General features: G+C 32.4%; 1 protein-coding gene and 1 pseudogene across 4 annotated transcripts; both read left to right on the top strand.

Annotated features, from left to right (window-relative positions):
- LOC105109505 (G-type lectin S-receptor-like serine/threonine-protein kinase At1g34300) overlaps nucleotides 1-4,532 on the top strand; it is a 5,675-nt pseudogene extending 1,143 nt beyond the window's left edge.
- A 6,581-nt stretch (nucleotides 4,533-11,113) lies between these two features.
- LOC105109474 (MATE efflux family protein 5-like) lies at nucleotides 11,114-14,558 on the top strand. Of its 4 annotated transcripts, none has more exons than XM_011004194.1 (3): nucleotides 11,114-11,860; nucleotides 11,989-12,868; nucleotides 13,704-14,558. In XM_011004194.1, the coding sequence occupies exons 1-3, from the start codon at nucleotides 11,807-11,809 to the stop codon at nucleotides 14,273-14,275; spliced, it is 1,506 nt and encodes a 501-aa protein (XP_011002496.1). In that variant the 5' UTR covers nucleotides 11,114-11,806; the 3' UTR covers nucleotides 14,276-14,558. The 4 variants fall into 4 exon arrangements, with proteins under 4 accessions (XP_011002496.1, XP_011002499.1, XP_011002497.1 ...); XM_011004197.1 differs by having other exon boundaries at nucleotides 11,989-12,864; nucleotides 13,695-13,780; XM_011004195.1 differs by lacking the exon at nucleotides 13,704-14,558 and adding an exon at nucleotides 13,432-13,688 and having other exon boundaries at nucleotides 11,989-12,864.
- Nucleotides 14,559-16,618: the final 2,060 nt, after the last annotated feature.

Here is a 16,618-nt window from a genome sequence, read left to right as displayed (position 1 = left end):
CTTTCCCTTGTCAGGAAACCATTGACTGGCTCAATTGTACTGTGGGTACTGGTATCGGTGGAGCTGTGCTATATTCTGTGATCATGCATTCTCTTAATAGAAATAATATTTCAAACGATGAGACTACACAGAAGATGCAGAATGGGATCGCAAAGAGTAAAGAGTAAGGAAAAGCTTAATGAACTCTGTTGCTTTTAACAAATTCTTTGCTAAGGATAATATGTTGCCTTGACAATTTCTGTGTTTAGTATATTCTGTCGTGGTTTTAATATGTTGCCACAACGTAGCTGGCTAGGATTGTTTGTTTATGTATTTTAAATATATTTTTTAAAAAATTAAATTTTTTTATATTTTTATTAATTTTAAATTAATATATTTTTAATGTTTTTAAATTATTTTGATATGTTGATATTAAAAATAATTTTTAAAAAATAAAAAAATATCATTAATATATATTTTGATTAAAAAACTATTTAAAAAGCAACAACAATCATATTTTCAAATAAGCTAAAATATCATTTGTGGAATGATTTCTAAGTTTTATAATTTTTTTTTGTATTTTAAAAACAGTTTTAAAATCATTTTAAATGTTTTTATGTTTTAAATTTAAATTTTTTTGTGTTTATAAATTATTTTAATATGTTAATATTAAAAATAATTTTTTAAAAATAAAAAATATATTTTTAATATATTTTTAAATAAAAAATATTTTAAAAAACAATAATAATATCATAATCAATTACACAGTAATCCTCTGGACCGTGCGGTGGATGGTGCGATATGTTCTATCACTTCCTGCGCACTAGAGTGGGTGGTGGTCTCAGTCAAATTTGATTATTACAAAAAAAAAAAAAAAAAAAAAAAAGCCTAAGTGCCAGTTAACATATTTTGGCTTTCAGTGATTGGTAAGTATACTATTACGGTGAATATGGTAAATTGTGTTTTGATACACAGTGAATTCTCCATGAATTTTAAATTCTTTTTTTTTTAATACATACATGCTTCTATTCATTTCTATTCTAAATAATAATAATAATAATAATAATAAATATTTTTTTATCTTTACATCTTCAATTACACCTGGATTTTTAAATTTTGGAAACTTTATGTTTTTAATGAATGAATTTTTAACTCTCTAAAATTTTTATGTTTAATAATGTTGAATCAGATGATATTTTTAACCCAAGATCTAAGCTTATCAAATAAGCTCAACATAATTTGTGAATAATTTTTTTTTTCTAAACTAAAACCTAAAAACCTTTTATTTCCTTTTTAAAATTTATCGACAAGACAAAAAAATAAATTTTTGGATTGAAATTGAATTTAAAAAAAAAATAGATAGATAATCAAGATCGAAAATGCAAGTAGAATAACAAAAATAATGTTTCCCCCAAAATTTAGGTTGGCCATCACATTTCTCTATATTTTTTACTTTGATACCCTATTATTGAATTTTTTATTCTTTGATAAAATTTGACAAATTAAGCATCCAATTGGGTATATGTGTTGAAAAATATCCTTTAAGATAACTTATAAGTAGATTTTAAATTAAATAACAATTAAAATCTGGAGTCCATTGGACTTTATAAGTGGGCCAAGCACCATAGATGATGGATGAAGATGCAAAAGTTAGGTTATATATAAAGAGTCTCCAATCTAGTTAAAAAAACAAAAATCATATCTTCAATCCATACAAAATAACTCTAAAGTTTTGATATAAATTAGAATTTTTTTATTTTTTTATTTTAGACAGTTCAAAGATTTCTAGATAATTACTTCAACACTTACTCACGACGAGAGGTATATATTCTATCTATTTTTCTCTGCATTATATTGAAATTATATTACATAACATATGGTATAGAGCTTCCTTCTTACTACACCAATAAGTGTTAATTTGATTATACAAGCCCTAAACATGTCCCTTCTTTTATGGGAAATTTAATTATTGAGGGAACTTTCAAGAGTGTTTTTCCCCAAAGTGGTAAAAAAAAAAATTATGATCAGTGCATAATTTTTTTTACCAATTGGCTTTGACTAAAATGGTTGTTTGTTTTTAAGTTTTAAAATTTTTTAATTTGTTTAAAATTATTTTTTTTGGTATTTTTAAAATATTTTGATGTATTGTATCAAAAATAATTTTTTAAAAATAAAAATATATATTATTTTAATATATTTATAAAATAAAAAATACTTTGAACACTCTCCTGCACCCTAATTATCTCGCCCTCTTTCCTTTCTTTGCCATGCTCTACAACATGCGCTTGGTTTATATCTTTGCACCAATTAACACGTGTTTTCTATTAATTGCTTGCACGATTACTAGGAATATTTAGTTCAAAATACTATTTTAAAAAGCTAAATTAATAAAATAATATTTTAAATAATATAAATATAACTTATTTTATCATATCTATTCTAATAAAAAAAAGCTATTTGAAGAACTATTTATATTAGAGTGAAAAAAATAAGTGTTTTATTATTTCTTAATATGTTTAATGTTATTTTTTTCTATATGTCTACATTTAATTGGTTTATTTTTTTAGTGGTCCCACTTTGTTGGTTTTGGCTCTTTAAAGAGATATGTAAGAGAATTTCCAATCCAAAATGCTATTTTGAAAAGCTAGATTGATAAAATAGTATTTTAAATAGTATAAATATAGCTTATCTTACTATATCTATTCCAATGGAAAAAAACCATTTGAAGAGCTATTTATATTAGAGTGAAAAAAATAAGTGTTTTATTATTTTTTAATATTATTTAATGTTATTTTTTTCCACATGTCTACATTTAATTGGTTTATTTTTTTAATGGTCCAATTTTGTTGATTTTGGTTATTTAAAAAGATATGTAGAAATAACATTTGTGGAAGAGAAAAGATATTTTATCATTTTGTTTGGCTTTCCTCTTAAAGTATGTAAAATAAACAAAAAAAACTAAAATATTAATTTTTTATTTTTGGTTATCCATTTGGCTTCTTCGAGATGCTCTAAAAATAGTATTTGTGGGAGAAAATTTGCGCGCAAGCACAACCAAACCCTCCACCTCGTTTGCGGATTGCGGAGAAGAGCAAAAGTTCAATCTCGCGTGTCTGGGTTGTTCTTGTTGTTGTTGTGATTACCCTTTTGGGTTTGATTGCTGTGGAGGGTGGTCTGTGGTGGTGGTGTTCTAGAAACAGTCCCAAGTTTGGCAGTTTGTCAGCTCAGTATGCCCTACTGGAGTATGCACCCGGTGCTCCAGTGCAGTTCTCATATAAGGAGCTGCAGCGTTCGACAAAAGAGTTTAAAGAGAAGCTTGGAGCAGGAGGGTTTGGAGCTGTTTATAAAGGGGTTCTAGCTAACAGGACAGTTGTTGCAGTGAAGCAACTTGAGGGAATTGAACAGGGTGAGAAACAGTTCAGGATGGAGGTTGCAACTATTATTAGCACTCACCATTTGAATTTGATCAGATTGATTGGTTTTTGCTCTGTGGGTCGTCACAGGCTTCTGGTTTATGAGTTCATGAAAAATGGGTCTCTTGATAATTTCCTTTTCACTACAGAAGAGCAGCCAGGAAGATTGTTAAATTGGGAGCAGAGGTTTAACATTGCCCTTGGAACTGCAAGAGGAATCACATATCTTCACGAGGAATGTCGAGACTGCATTGTCCACTGTGACATAAAGCCAGAAAACATTCTCTTGGATGATAACTACAATGCCAAGGTTTCTGATTTTGGTCTTGCATAGCTCGTACGTCCCAGGGATCACAAATATAGGACACTAACAAGTGTTAGAGGGACAAGAGGATACTTGGCACCTGAGTGGCTTGCAAAACTTCCAATCACCTCCAAATCTGATATCTACGGTTACGGGATGGTTTTGTTGGAGATAGTGAGTGGCAGAAGGAATTTTGAGGTCTCAGCAGAAACTAACCGAAAAAAGTTCTCTGCCCGGGCTTATGAAGAGTTTGAGAAGAGTAATGTAACTGCAATTTTGGACCAAAGGCTTACAGACCAAGATGTGGATATGTAGCAAGTGACAAGGGCAATTCAAGTGAGCTTTTGGTGCATCCAGGACCAACCATCTCAGAGGCCTAAGATGCGAAAAGTGGTGCAGATGCTGGAGGGAATTTCTGAGATTGAGAACCCACCGGCACCAAAGGCTATAACAGAAGTTTCTATTCCTGGAACCAGCATATTGAGCAGCAGCAATGTGAGTGCTCTATCAACTTTTGCACCTTCAGCTCCCACTCCCTCATCTTCCTCATCATACCAGACTCTAGGAGTTTCACCATTAGCTTCTGGGAGAAATATCGAGAGGGCATCTTCGTCGCTGCTGCATTCAGACCCAAACTAAAGCTAATCATCATACATACCATTTGCCTACAATACCGAGGAACTCGAAGGAGTTAAACATTTGTGATGAGATACTACATTATATTGACATGACAACAAAATCATGTTGAAATTATTTCCAACTATATTGCTATACATTAGATGTATCCCATTCAATGATTGAAAATAGATATCAGACACAGATGATCAGTACAAGGATTTGCTAGTTTTATAATGTCCCAAGACTTGTTGTGGATGCTTCAAAATCCATGCACGCCAAGTTATTCTTACAATAACTAATTTAATGCATTGTTATGAGGCTTTCTCTTGCCAAATTGCAACAAAGCAACCCTCCAATGGAGTTAAAAAATTGCGAAAAAGAGATTGCAACTGCTATTGTTCAACAATCCATCCCCTACAGAAGGATAATTTTAAGTCGACGGAACTGAATATTGTATTTATGCTTTCACATTTTCCTTTCCTTCTTACCATGACTGGAAAACTATTGGCTTCACCCTGGGCTGTAAATAGAGCTGGGAATAGAAACGGTCCACGATATCCATACGCCCCCAGGCTCAAATACATCAACAAAAGCTAATTGTTCTTTGGAAATAGACACGCATGCCCATTAGTTAATAAAATCAACTAATTGCTGTTGGAATCAAAATTTATAAAATTGGAAAATATGGGTAGTAGTGTTTTTTATTGTTTTTAAAATACACAAAATAACAAGTTTACGCTTGGAATAAAGAAAATTAAATAATGCATCTGTTTATTCTCAATTCCCAGTACAATTACAACATAGCGGAGATACCAAGGGAACTGTTGCTTTAAGGTTTTTAGACTTTTAGTGGTGGGATAAATTATTCAGGGATTACGTACTGCCATGGAAAGTAATGAATGAAAAAGATTATATCTGTTCACATTATTGAATTTTACTGTATGAGAATATCATCATGACACAATTGTATCCCAAGTGATCTGTACTTGCCCGAACTTTCTATGAGATTCTTAATATATTTTGCATGAATTGTCTTTCATTTCAAGATTTTATCTATGCGTTTCATATTTGCTTAGAGCTCTCTCCAAAAAGTCTAGCAATCCCTACCTTCTCACGTCAGGAAGAAGAGAGAAATAGGGAGTTTTGTTCTTAATCAATGGTCCATGAATTCCTGCAGTACTGCTGCCATCAAAATCATTTCAATAAGAAGGAAAAGCATTATTGCCTGCCAAACTACTTCGACTTGTTGTGGAGCAATGCACTTGGTTTTAACTTTTTAAGGCAGCCATGCTCGTGAGCTTGAGATCATCTGTGAAGGGCTTTGCCATTGATCTTAACCACCATCATTGTCAGGCCATGCCCTTGAAAATGAAAGGCATTAATATTGTGCTTCTGTAATTAATTTGGCTCTATGCCATTGTCTTAGCTCTCATTGATGATATTAAAACTATGAAAGAGTTGTGCCATGTGCTTCAAACTGGAGTGAAGCACTGGACATAAAGCTTTCGTTAAGAAAAAGCTGTTTCGTTTTGCTAATTTCCATGATAATGATGCCTCGATGCTTGCAAAGGTGCAAATTATTTGGATGATATAGCTAGGCACTCACTAGCTCTGAACTTTAGAGGCAACAGCATAGAATTTTTAAGTTCTGGTGCCTATAAAATACTAGTAGCTTGCCACTGAGGCTCGGAAAGCCATGACAGTTGAATAAAATAATTCCAACTTTATGTTCCGAGGATCATAATCTTTTTTTTTTTTTTTTTTTGAGAATTTTGGATTCTAATGCAATGTCACTGCAGCAAAACACTAATCTTATTTAAAAAAAAAAAAAATGGCACCAATTGTATCTCATGTGAAAAGACTGACTAGCTCCAATGGGAAAGGGTGAGGTTTTAGTTCTTGGAGTAAAAAGGATTGCGTAGTTCCCAAGAAAAGAAATACAGATATATAATGATATTAACCTAAATCTTGAAAATGAATTTGTTTGTCAAACAAATATTGGATAATTAATAGCACTACATGAAGATTGAAAGCATATATTTATTTGATGTACAACGATAGAAAGAAAGAAATTTCAAACCCTAAGATTATATATAATCTTAATTAAACTGTAGAAAAAACTTTGTTTTATTATATTTTAAAATTTAATAATTTCTAAAACTATTCTAAAATAACCAAAATATTTGATAAAGTAGATATTTGATAAACTTGGAACACATTTTGATCACCAATTAAGCTCTTGAGGGGACTAAAAGTAATAATGAAATCGCTTTTACACCATAGAGATATAGTTTAACCCAACATGATTTGTCTTTTCTTTTATATCTTATATAATTTTTTGAAAGTGATCTTAAATGAATTATTATTAAGAAATTAAATAAAGAAATGTGTATATAACAGCCTTTAAGAAAATGACATACGAAACAAAGTTAAATTAAGGATATGTTTGTTTTTTAATTTAATTTATTTTTTAAAGTGTTTTTAAAATTTTTGTTTAAAAAAGTATCAAATTGATGTTTTTTATGTTTTTTTAATAATTTTGATACAATGATGTAAAAAATAAAAGGGATTGAAAAACAAAATATTATTTTAATATATTTTTAATTAAAAAATACTTTTACAAAAACAATTTGCATAGCATTACCAAATACACGTGTCGGTTTGTTTGCTTTTACGTTTCAAAAAATATTTTTAAAAAATATATTTTTTGTTTTAAATTAATATTTTTGCATAATCTTACTATACTGGTATCAAAAATAATTTTTAAATCATAAAAAATATATATTATTTTAATATATTTAAAATAAAAAAGACACTTTAAAAACATTCTCTACCATCCTCTATGTAACACCAAACCCGTGTAGAGATCCAGACGTTTCAGATTGCGTTTGAGTTCTTAATTTCCAAAAGTTTGGGAACACTAATGAAACCACAGGTTTAATGCTTTCAGTTAGTTTGGGAACACAAGTTCAACCACAACTGCGCCTGCATTCCCAAACGGCACTAAAACAAAAGGAACGAATCATCGAAGAAGTGTGGACGACAACATGAAGTGAGCAAAAGTCAGGCATGATGAAATTCCCAGCATCCAAACAAAATGATTACTTTAAGTTCCTGCATTTATTCATTACCTTTTAATTGGTTTTCATACCTTTTTTTTTTTAATGGAAGGTTTTCTCTATACTTTTGTTCAGAACCTATATACATATATATATATAGAACATGCATGCTTCTAAAACACGACAAGATCATATGGCATCAAGCCACATCAAGATCAAAATACGATATAAGAAGCACTATGGCCTAGCATAGCAGTAAGATCTTCCTCTTAATTATATGCTGGATCCAATCACACCCCTGCGTAGTGCCAAAAGAGAATAGTTAGCTTAGCAGCCTACGCTAAACCCACCACAAACCACATGCACGAGCTTTACAAGGCAACAGGAACATAAGGCATCTTTTCCAACGAGAGAGTACCATTCTTGCCTGGAAAGAACCATTCATTGTTTTTCCTGAATATGAAACTTCAAATGTTATCTTAAAAACAAGAATTCTGCCGATCGAGGAGATATATATATATACACACACAGATACACACAGCACCACTGTAATGGAAAACACATGCAGACATGGCTAGGTCCTCTCTCTATATTTATATCTAATATTGCACTATGATATTAATATTCATCGAGCAGATTACGATATTTTGTTACTGTGAGATCTCGACAATGAGGATAAAGTTTGTCTCTTTGGTTCTTTTCATGCACTAATATTTTGTAATCCTTGTCTCTTTGGTTCTTTTCATGCACTAATCTTTTGATCTGCTTTATCTTTCATAATAAGATGCCCCTTTTTGATTGTTTTGCACAAGTTCCATTCCACCTAACTAGCCACCATGACCTTTCCAAAAAGAAAAGAAAAAATATGTGTTTTGCTAGCTAGCTAGCGAGGCTGTTCATGACTCCTTGCGTATATTATGATTGCAAACTTTTTGAAATGATCTTGATATAACTATTATAAATTCAAAACAGTACAAATAATTATTCCATCTTTTAACCCACTAACTTGAACCCTTTATTAGGTCAAATTCCCTTTAAAATCTTAACCGGTTATACCTGAATAAGATTCAATTCTTTATTTTTAGAATAACATTATTTTATATAAAAATTAAAAAAGTACTCAATTTGTTTATTTGCGGTAAAGGATTATATAAATTATATATTAAAATTTTATCTAATAAATTAAATTATTGAATTAAATTAATTTTTTAGAATGATACAAAATCTAATCTTGTTGATGATATAATCATCACTTGAAAAAAAATATTTTATTTCTATATATATATCCGTACACTGAAATTGAAGTTGGCTATTACGTGGGTATAATATAACGCATTTATGCTTTTGTTTGTCTGTCTTTAGAAGGTTGAAACTTTTCTTCTGAAAACTCCAGATTAGAGAATCCATTGATGTCGATCTTTGTTCTTTCTTCTTCTACTTCTTCTTCTTCTTCTTCTTCTTCTTCATTGTGGATCTCCATACGCTTATTAGCTTAATATATACAGAACTATTGAGATCATATGACACCAATACATTAAGAGAATATGATCTTTAAATGTGTATTACTTGCTGAATTTTTTAATGAATAGTGTATTTTTTTGTTTAATCTTTTTTTATCTGATATTGCACTTTTAAACTAAACTATAGAAATGAAAAGGAAATCAAACACAAACTACATACAAAAACAGTTAAAGAATCAATGTACAGACAAAAATCTGGTACAAATCCAGATTTGAGTCACACACCATGATAATAAGCTATAAAGGAAACTTTTTTAAATTAAATACGATTTTAATTCATCTACACATCAATAAAGCTTCAAGTTCCTGTTCCTGTATTGTCTTAGAAACAGTAATATATATGGCTTTCAAGGGTCCTTAAGCTTGTCATCATTTTGGAAATCGATCTGTCTCTCCACCCACAATTTGTTGTAGCCAGATTCCTGATTAAAAGTAAATATTGTAAAGTTTTAAATCATTAAGGGCAATATCTTTAAGAATCTATTTTCTGCTCATAAATCAAACCTTTTCATAAAAGTTATTGCTTATTTACTCATATCTTTAAGCATATTTATATGCAGGGAACTTTCTACCCATAATCATAATCATATGCATATCGGATTGCCACTATACATTTATATGATTTTTCCTTGACGTCGATCGGGGGGTTCCTCCCTCCTGGAAAATGCATGATTCATCATAATTATAAATAAATAAATAAATGATTTACATGGAGAATTTACTTTGTCCCAGACACATATCACTATTAACTATAATAATATAATTATTATTTTATTATTATAATAAAAAAATCAATAAACTTGTTATCAAAAGGGATGGTATCTTTTCTATTCCACAAGAGCATTGCTCAGGGAAGGAATGATCGAGGATAATTCATTTTTTTCATCTTTTAAATACTTACTATAAATACTATATTACCTCTAGAAGAATTTTCTTTTTAAAAGGTTGAGTAGGGATAATTCAGTATTATATTTTTTATGTGTAGGATAAAAATTATATTATCGTTACAAGCAATATTTATTGAAAGGTTTATAGAAAATAATTTGACCTTTTTACATTTTTAAAACATCATGTAAATATTATATTATTTAAAAAAAAATTGCCAAGCCTTCATCTAAGAGTTTTTTTGTATTTTTAAATTAATTTTTTAATTATTAGCAATTCTTTTTATATTTTAAAAACATCGTACAAAGATTACATTATTTTTTAAAAAAAATTGCCAAGCCTGCATCTAAGAGTTTTTTTGTATTTTTAAATTAATTTTTTAATTATTAGCAATTTAACTTAAGCATGATTTGGTGTTTCAAAAAATATAAATATAAATTATTTTAAAAAAGTGCTTACGTATTCGAGACATGATTTGGTCTTTCTTCTATTTTTCTTCTTCTTCTTGTTATGTCTCTTCTTTTCTCTTATTTCTTTCTAGATTTAGAACTTGTTTGGAAATATAGTTGCGGTTGTTTTTCAAATAACTTTTCATGCTAAAATATATATCAATAATTTTTTTTTAAATTATTCTTAATATCAATACATCAAAATAATTTAAAAACACTAAAAACTTATTAATTTGAAGTTAATAAAAAATAAAAAAATTAAATTTTTTTTAAAATATTTTTGAAACGCAAAAACAAACAGAACCTTAACTTGTTAGGCTATAGCCTAATCATTGGTATTAATTTTCAAACAATATTTATATTTCTTTGACTTCTTTCCATAAATAAAAGGATTGTATGAACAATAATAAAACTTAAAAATGCAATTTTTTTCACAAGAAATTAAAATTGTAAAAGAAATTAGATATTTTTTCTTATACTTTCTTTCAATTTCATCCATCTATACAAACAATTATTAAAAGAAAAAATAAAATACAACAACAAATTATAATACCCAATGAAATATTTTTCTTACTTTTCTTCTACTTATTCATAAGAATTCTTCTCACCACCTTACATCAATTAATTAATTATTATCTTTAAATAATATAATATCCATATGATTTACTTACCTTTGAAGTTGATTTAATAGCTAGTCAACTAATTCCCAACAGGAATGAGTGTGTTCAAATATTCTTAATTTGATTGGATTTTTCTTCTGTAATCACGTAATTTTAGATTGATTTACAGCTTCCCAGAATTAAATTCGAATAAAATTAAAATATTCAATTAAGTCCTTGAAAGTTGCCCAAAACCGGCCACGTCTCCTTTCCCTCCCTCTCTCAAGTCTCTCCCTTCACCTTTCTCGCTTTATTCTTAGAGATTTTCTTTTTCAACAGTATGCCTTTTAGAAAAAACCCTCCCTCCCTGTCTCTCTATGATACTGACCTGTCCTTTCACTTACTTCTCCTTTTCTCTCTGCTGATTCGCCGCCATTAGCAACCCCTCTTTTCTTGTCCTTCTACGGTATAAATACTGCCCCTATAGACATAGAAGGAAGGGATACACGCCAAGAAAATGAATATTGTCGCAATGTTATAAAGCAAACCAGCACTTGTTTTTGTGTTTGTTTTCTTTGACTCTTGAAGACAAGCAAACATACGCATATATGCCTGTGCTTGTCGACCATCTTTCTGTTACTGCTGATCACCTATTTAATGCCTCTATTCATCTTCTACTTCATGCTTTCCCCCATTGTATTTTCTTCTATTAAGAGGCAGATTAAAGTGGATTTTGTTTACAACCTTTGATTTCTTCTTCATGTCGTGTTCTGATCAATCAAGAAAATAGAAACCTGGTTTTCCATTCCATTCCACTTTCAAAGAAAATCTTGTGCTTGTTTCATACAGTTTAAGCTTAGTTTCTTGATATAGTATTGAAAGTTGATTAAGAAAAGAAGCAACTCTAGTTTATTTTTTTGGTCTGGTCTCAAGTTGAAATCTTTGCTCCTAGTTTATATGCTATTTTAGAAACAACAACAATGGCAGAGAAAGACCCAGATTTCTATTCTCACAAACTTCCCTCTGCTTCTCAGGTGATTAAGTGGCCCCACAAAACAGTTTCGTTGCCGACTAATTCTCTCTCTCTCTCGCTCTCGCTCGCTTTGCTTCATGTTATTGTTGATATTGATATTGGCATAAATGTTTTCTTTGGGTTTAACAGGTTTTTGAAGAGCTAAAAGAGTTATGGGGCATGGCTTTGCCAATAACAGCTGCACACTTAATGGCCTTCTTTAGAGCAGTGGTCTCAGTTATGTTCTTGGGCAGGCTAGGCAGTCTAGAACTGGCTGGTGGTGCACTTTCCATTGGGTTTACAAACATAACTGGTTACTCTGTCCTCGTGGGCTTAGCTTCTGGACTAGAGCCAGTCTGTAGCCAGGCTTATGGCAGCAAGAATTGGGACCTCCTTTCACTCTCTCTTCAACGCATGATCGTGATACTCGGCATTGCAATCATACCCATAAGTCTTTTGTGGCTTAATCTTGAATCAATCATGAATTTTATGGGCCAAGATCCTAATATTACTGCAATGGCAGCAACGTACTGTATGTACTCTCTCCCAGACCTCTTAACGAACTCTTTATTACAACCCTTGAGGGTTTTCTTAAGGTCACAGCGGGTGACAAAACCCTTAATGTATTGCTCCTTATTGGCTGTTATTTTCCACGTGCCATTGAACTATGCTCTTGTTGTGGTGATGGGGTGGGGGGTCCCAGGGGTGGCGTTGGCATCAGTTGTGACTAACATGAACATGGTGTTGTTGATGGTGGGGTATGTGTGGTGGGTTAGTGGCAGATGGGAGATGAGATGGAGGGTTGAGATTGGAGGGGTGTGTGGTGGGGTGGGACCGCTTTTGAAGGTGGCAGTCCCTAGTTGCTTAGGGATTTGCCTGGAGTGGTGGTGGTATGAGATAGTGACTGTCTTGGCAGGGGACTTGCCGAATCCCACATTGGCGGGGGCCGCCACTGGGATTCTCATCCAGACCACAAGCATGATGTATACCGTCCCCATGGCACTTGCTGGCTGTGTCTCTGCTCGGGTAGGTCCAAAAACTCACTTCCTCTTCACATAATAATCTAGGATTGCTACACATGTTCATATATTTATGTGCTTATGCGTCGATGGCTCGATGTCACTTAGATTCTTGCTATATAGAGTCTGTAACCATGTTAATTTCTCCATGACGCTACACTTCAAGAAGTCAAACATGGCCCCATTTTTCTAGCCCAAGCTACATCTTTAGCGTGTGACCAAGTTCTTCGGGCGGTTGTGAGAGTGATTGCTTCCTATTGAGACATAATTCTGACCTAGGAAGAGAGAGTCCCACAGAATGAGAGCTGCATTCAGTGGTCTGGTGTGCAGAACAGAACAAAATGTGATTACTGCTACTTCATAGGTTACTATGGTCTAAAGTTTGTTATGTGAATAATCTGCTGAGATACATACTAACTCTTCTGATATGGCTTTGGATAATTTGTGTTGATTGGCGAGGATTTTCTTTTGTGCAAGATGAAAAGCAAGTGAAAAGACCGGCATCAAACAAATTCATGAAAAAAAGGCTTAAGCTTCTAAGCATTCTATTTTTTTTTTTTGATTGATTTGTTAGGTGATTGCATCGTTTTAGAGGACCCATCTTATATCACGCACGTTGTGTGATTGGACATAATTACTACACGACAAGAAAGCTTCTGTTTACTTCTCTCTCAAAGCTCAAATTCCATGTAGGAGTGTGTGGCCATCTTGCATGACCAGCAAAAGTGAACCAAGCGGCCTCTCTCCCTCCTATATCATTTGTTTTTGTTTTGTTTTTAATCCTCTTCCTTGTCGTGGTGAAAGCTCACAAATATCTACATACATCTATTGGTATAGTGCAGATAGGGAACGAGCTTGGAGCTGGTAAGCCATACAAAGCCAAGTTGGCAGCCATGGTTGCATTGGGTTGTGCCTTTGTGATCGGCATTCTCAATGTGACATGGACAGTATTCCTTAGAGAGCGATGGGCTGGTCTGTTCACTAAGGATGTTCTTGTTAAAGGTCTTGTAGCAGCTGTTTTGCCAATAATAGGGCTATGTGAGCTTGGTAACTGCCCCCAAACAACTGGCTGTGGCATCCTACGGGCCACAGCACGGCCCGCTGTCGGAGCTCGTATAAATTTAGGCTCCTTCTACTTTGTGGGCACCCCAGTAGCAGTAGGCCTGGCCTTTGGGCTGAAAATTGGGTTTTCTGGGCTGTGGTTCGGGCTCCTCTCAGCCCAGATAGCTTGTGCGCTGTCTATTCTCTATGTTGTCATGGTCCGTACAGATTGGGAACATGAGGCTTTCAAGGCGAAGGAGCTAACTAGCATGGAAATGAGCGCATGCAATGGCGTTGGTCACAAAGAACATGAGCGAGACGAAGAGAGTAAAGGTTTGTTAATGAATGGCAATGGTGGCTTGGTAGATCATGTTTGAATGACAGAATGTGTAATGTGGTAGATGGTGCTTAGCTTTATGAGATTTCTTTTCGTTGTTTCGCTGCTTTTTGGGGAGGATCTGACGCATCCTTGGAGTTTTGTGCTGCCTTTCTTCGTTGTTATGCTGGGGTTGTACTGGAGAGCCTATTCGTGAAGGTTGCCATGGAGCTCTTTTGTGTCAAGAAAGAACGTCACTCCCCCATGTAAAAGCACTGTTACTCTAAAGAGGAATGACCTCCACCGTGCTTCTTCTTGAAAGCTGCATTGTTTTTGTTTGTGTTTCTCCTTCTCTGATTGCTTGATTTGCTCTTGGACCCTACAAATGGCCAAGGAGGAATCCACTAATCAACAACATTTTAAGATTAAATATATGAATTAACCAAAACTAAAAAAAAAAAGAAAGAATCAAGGTGGTGCATTGGAGCTGTGTCAAAGCTTTGTGATGATATTAAAAAACAATTGGAGCTTAGCAGAGAGTTGATAGAGGAATTCCCACATGATCGCTTGCAGGACTTGTAGCCAGAAAAGAACAAAAAACAAGACGAACCTGAATTAGACGAGAGCGGCACAGAAGGATAGGAAAGGCACCAGACAGCGTTCCACCTTATTGGCCTAGCCCCCCAACTCCTTGGCGGGATGGAGCCATTGTGTTTTTTTATTTATTTTTATTATTATTTATTATTGTATATATTTATATTAGTTTTGGCGCATCTTAATTAATAAAAAAATAATTAAATATTTTATTAATATATATATGTATATAAACTATTTTAAAATAGCTTACGTGCATCTAATTAAATCTTTATATTCTAAACAAGATTAGACTATCCGTAACCATATTAATAATATATCTCTTAACTCTCGTCTTTCATAGATAAATGATTAATTTGCTATTTGAGATTCACATGTGTTCTCATTATGTTCATCTTCTTGCTTCATTTTCGTTCTTTGATTCATTTTTGTATTTTTTTGGAATTTTACTTGAAAGTTTCAAATTGAAATGTAAAACATCTCAATTAATTGGTGGGCATACATAATTTTTTTTAAATTTATTTTAGGAAATTAAGAAGTTGATGCAAATATTTGATTTTGCTAGAATGGATACTAGAAAAGAGGAGCATGAATTTAAAAAAATAAAAATAAATGAAACCTTGGTTTGTAGTACGTACTATGAATATGCGAGTATGTTACTGCGTATGCTAATTCTCCTATTAATTAAATTGATATAATTAAAAATATAATTATTATACAAGTATAATTTGAGTAATTTTCTCTTACAACCACTGCTTTTTCTTCCTCCTTCGAACAGATGACTGAATCATTTTTTCCCAGAGAACCTTGGTCCAAGCTTAAATAACAAAATAATAATTGCCTGTATAAAAAAAAATTTAAAAATAAAACACTGCAGCAGTCTCATTCCACAGTGTAGTGTGATTATGTGTGAAGTAAAAAACATTGTGGATTTCACCCTTTGGTTTTACTTTACATGTTATGTCATATATTTTACAGCGCAGCACAGCTCCGGCGAACACAGAAATCCAGGTGCCCATAAATTGTCTGTATATATATATGTATATATGGTGGAAGAAGGTCCTTCCTTGCAGCAGCAAAAGCAGTGGATGGGGATGATCAGTGTGTTTGTCTGAGTCGAACTTTTTGCAGCGCCTGGAACGTGAACACATCAAGCAATTTGGACTTTGCCCATTTTTGCAGGCACAGTTTGCCATGGGAAACTGTTCACATTCTTTTCAATCTCACGGACATCACCACCTGGAGAAGAAAAGCTTGTGTATAGCATGCCCTTTATTTTTTTTTTTTTTTTTAATTGAGAGTCTTCGGACAGTTTATACACTCGACTAAATTCTTGAAAAATTAAAATTAATAATTATATAAATTTTTAATAATTCTAAAATTTATGAAATACAAACTAGGTTTTTGATCAGTTGAAATATATGTCTCGGAATTGTGTATAACATGCCCTTTTTCGTGTATGCTCCTGTCGGGATTAAACTCAGTTGGATGGTAAATTCAGCTTAAGATCCAAGTTATTAGTTTAAATTGGATTATCGAATCAATTTTAATTTTTTTATAAATTAAAACAATATTATTTAATTTGATTAAAAATAAATAAATAATAAATAAATTATAATTAATTTTTTTATGAGATATTACCAAATTAACCGAAACATGTAAACTAAATTTTTAATTTCTTTTATTTTTTATTAAACCGCCTGGTTTTAACTTCAAGTCAGCCAAATCTCGGAACAAACCGGGTTTTAAATCCATACCTGAAACTCTACAGGTGCAGGTGCAAAGTACTGCCCCGAGAGTACGCCAACTT

Source organism: Populus euphratica, unplaced genomic scaffold, assembly GCF_000495115.2.
Source record: "Populus euphratica unplaced genomic scaffold, PopEup_1.0 scaffold219.1, whole genome shotgun sequence".
In the NCBI taxonomy this organism is placed as follows: Eukaryota; Viridiplantae; Streptophyta; class Magnoliopsida; order Malpighiales; family Salicaceae; genus Populus; species Populus euphratica.
Note: the sequence above shows the minus strand (reverse complement) of the source record. Positions and strands in the feature narration are given on the sequence as shown.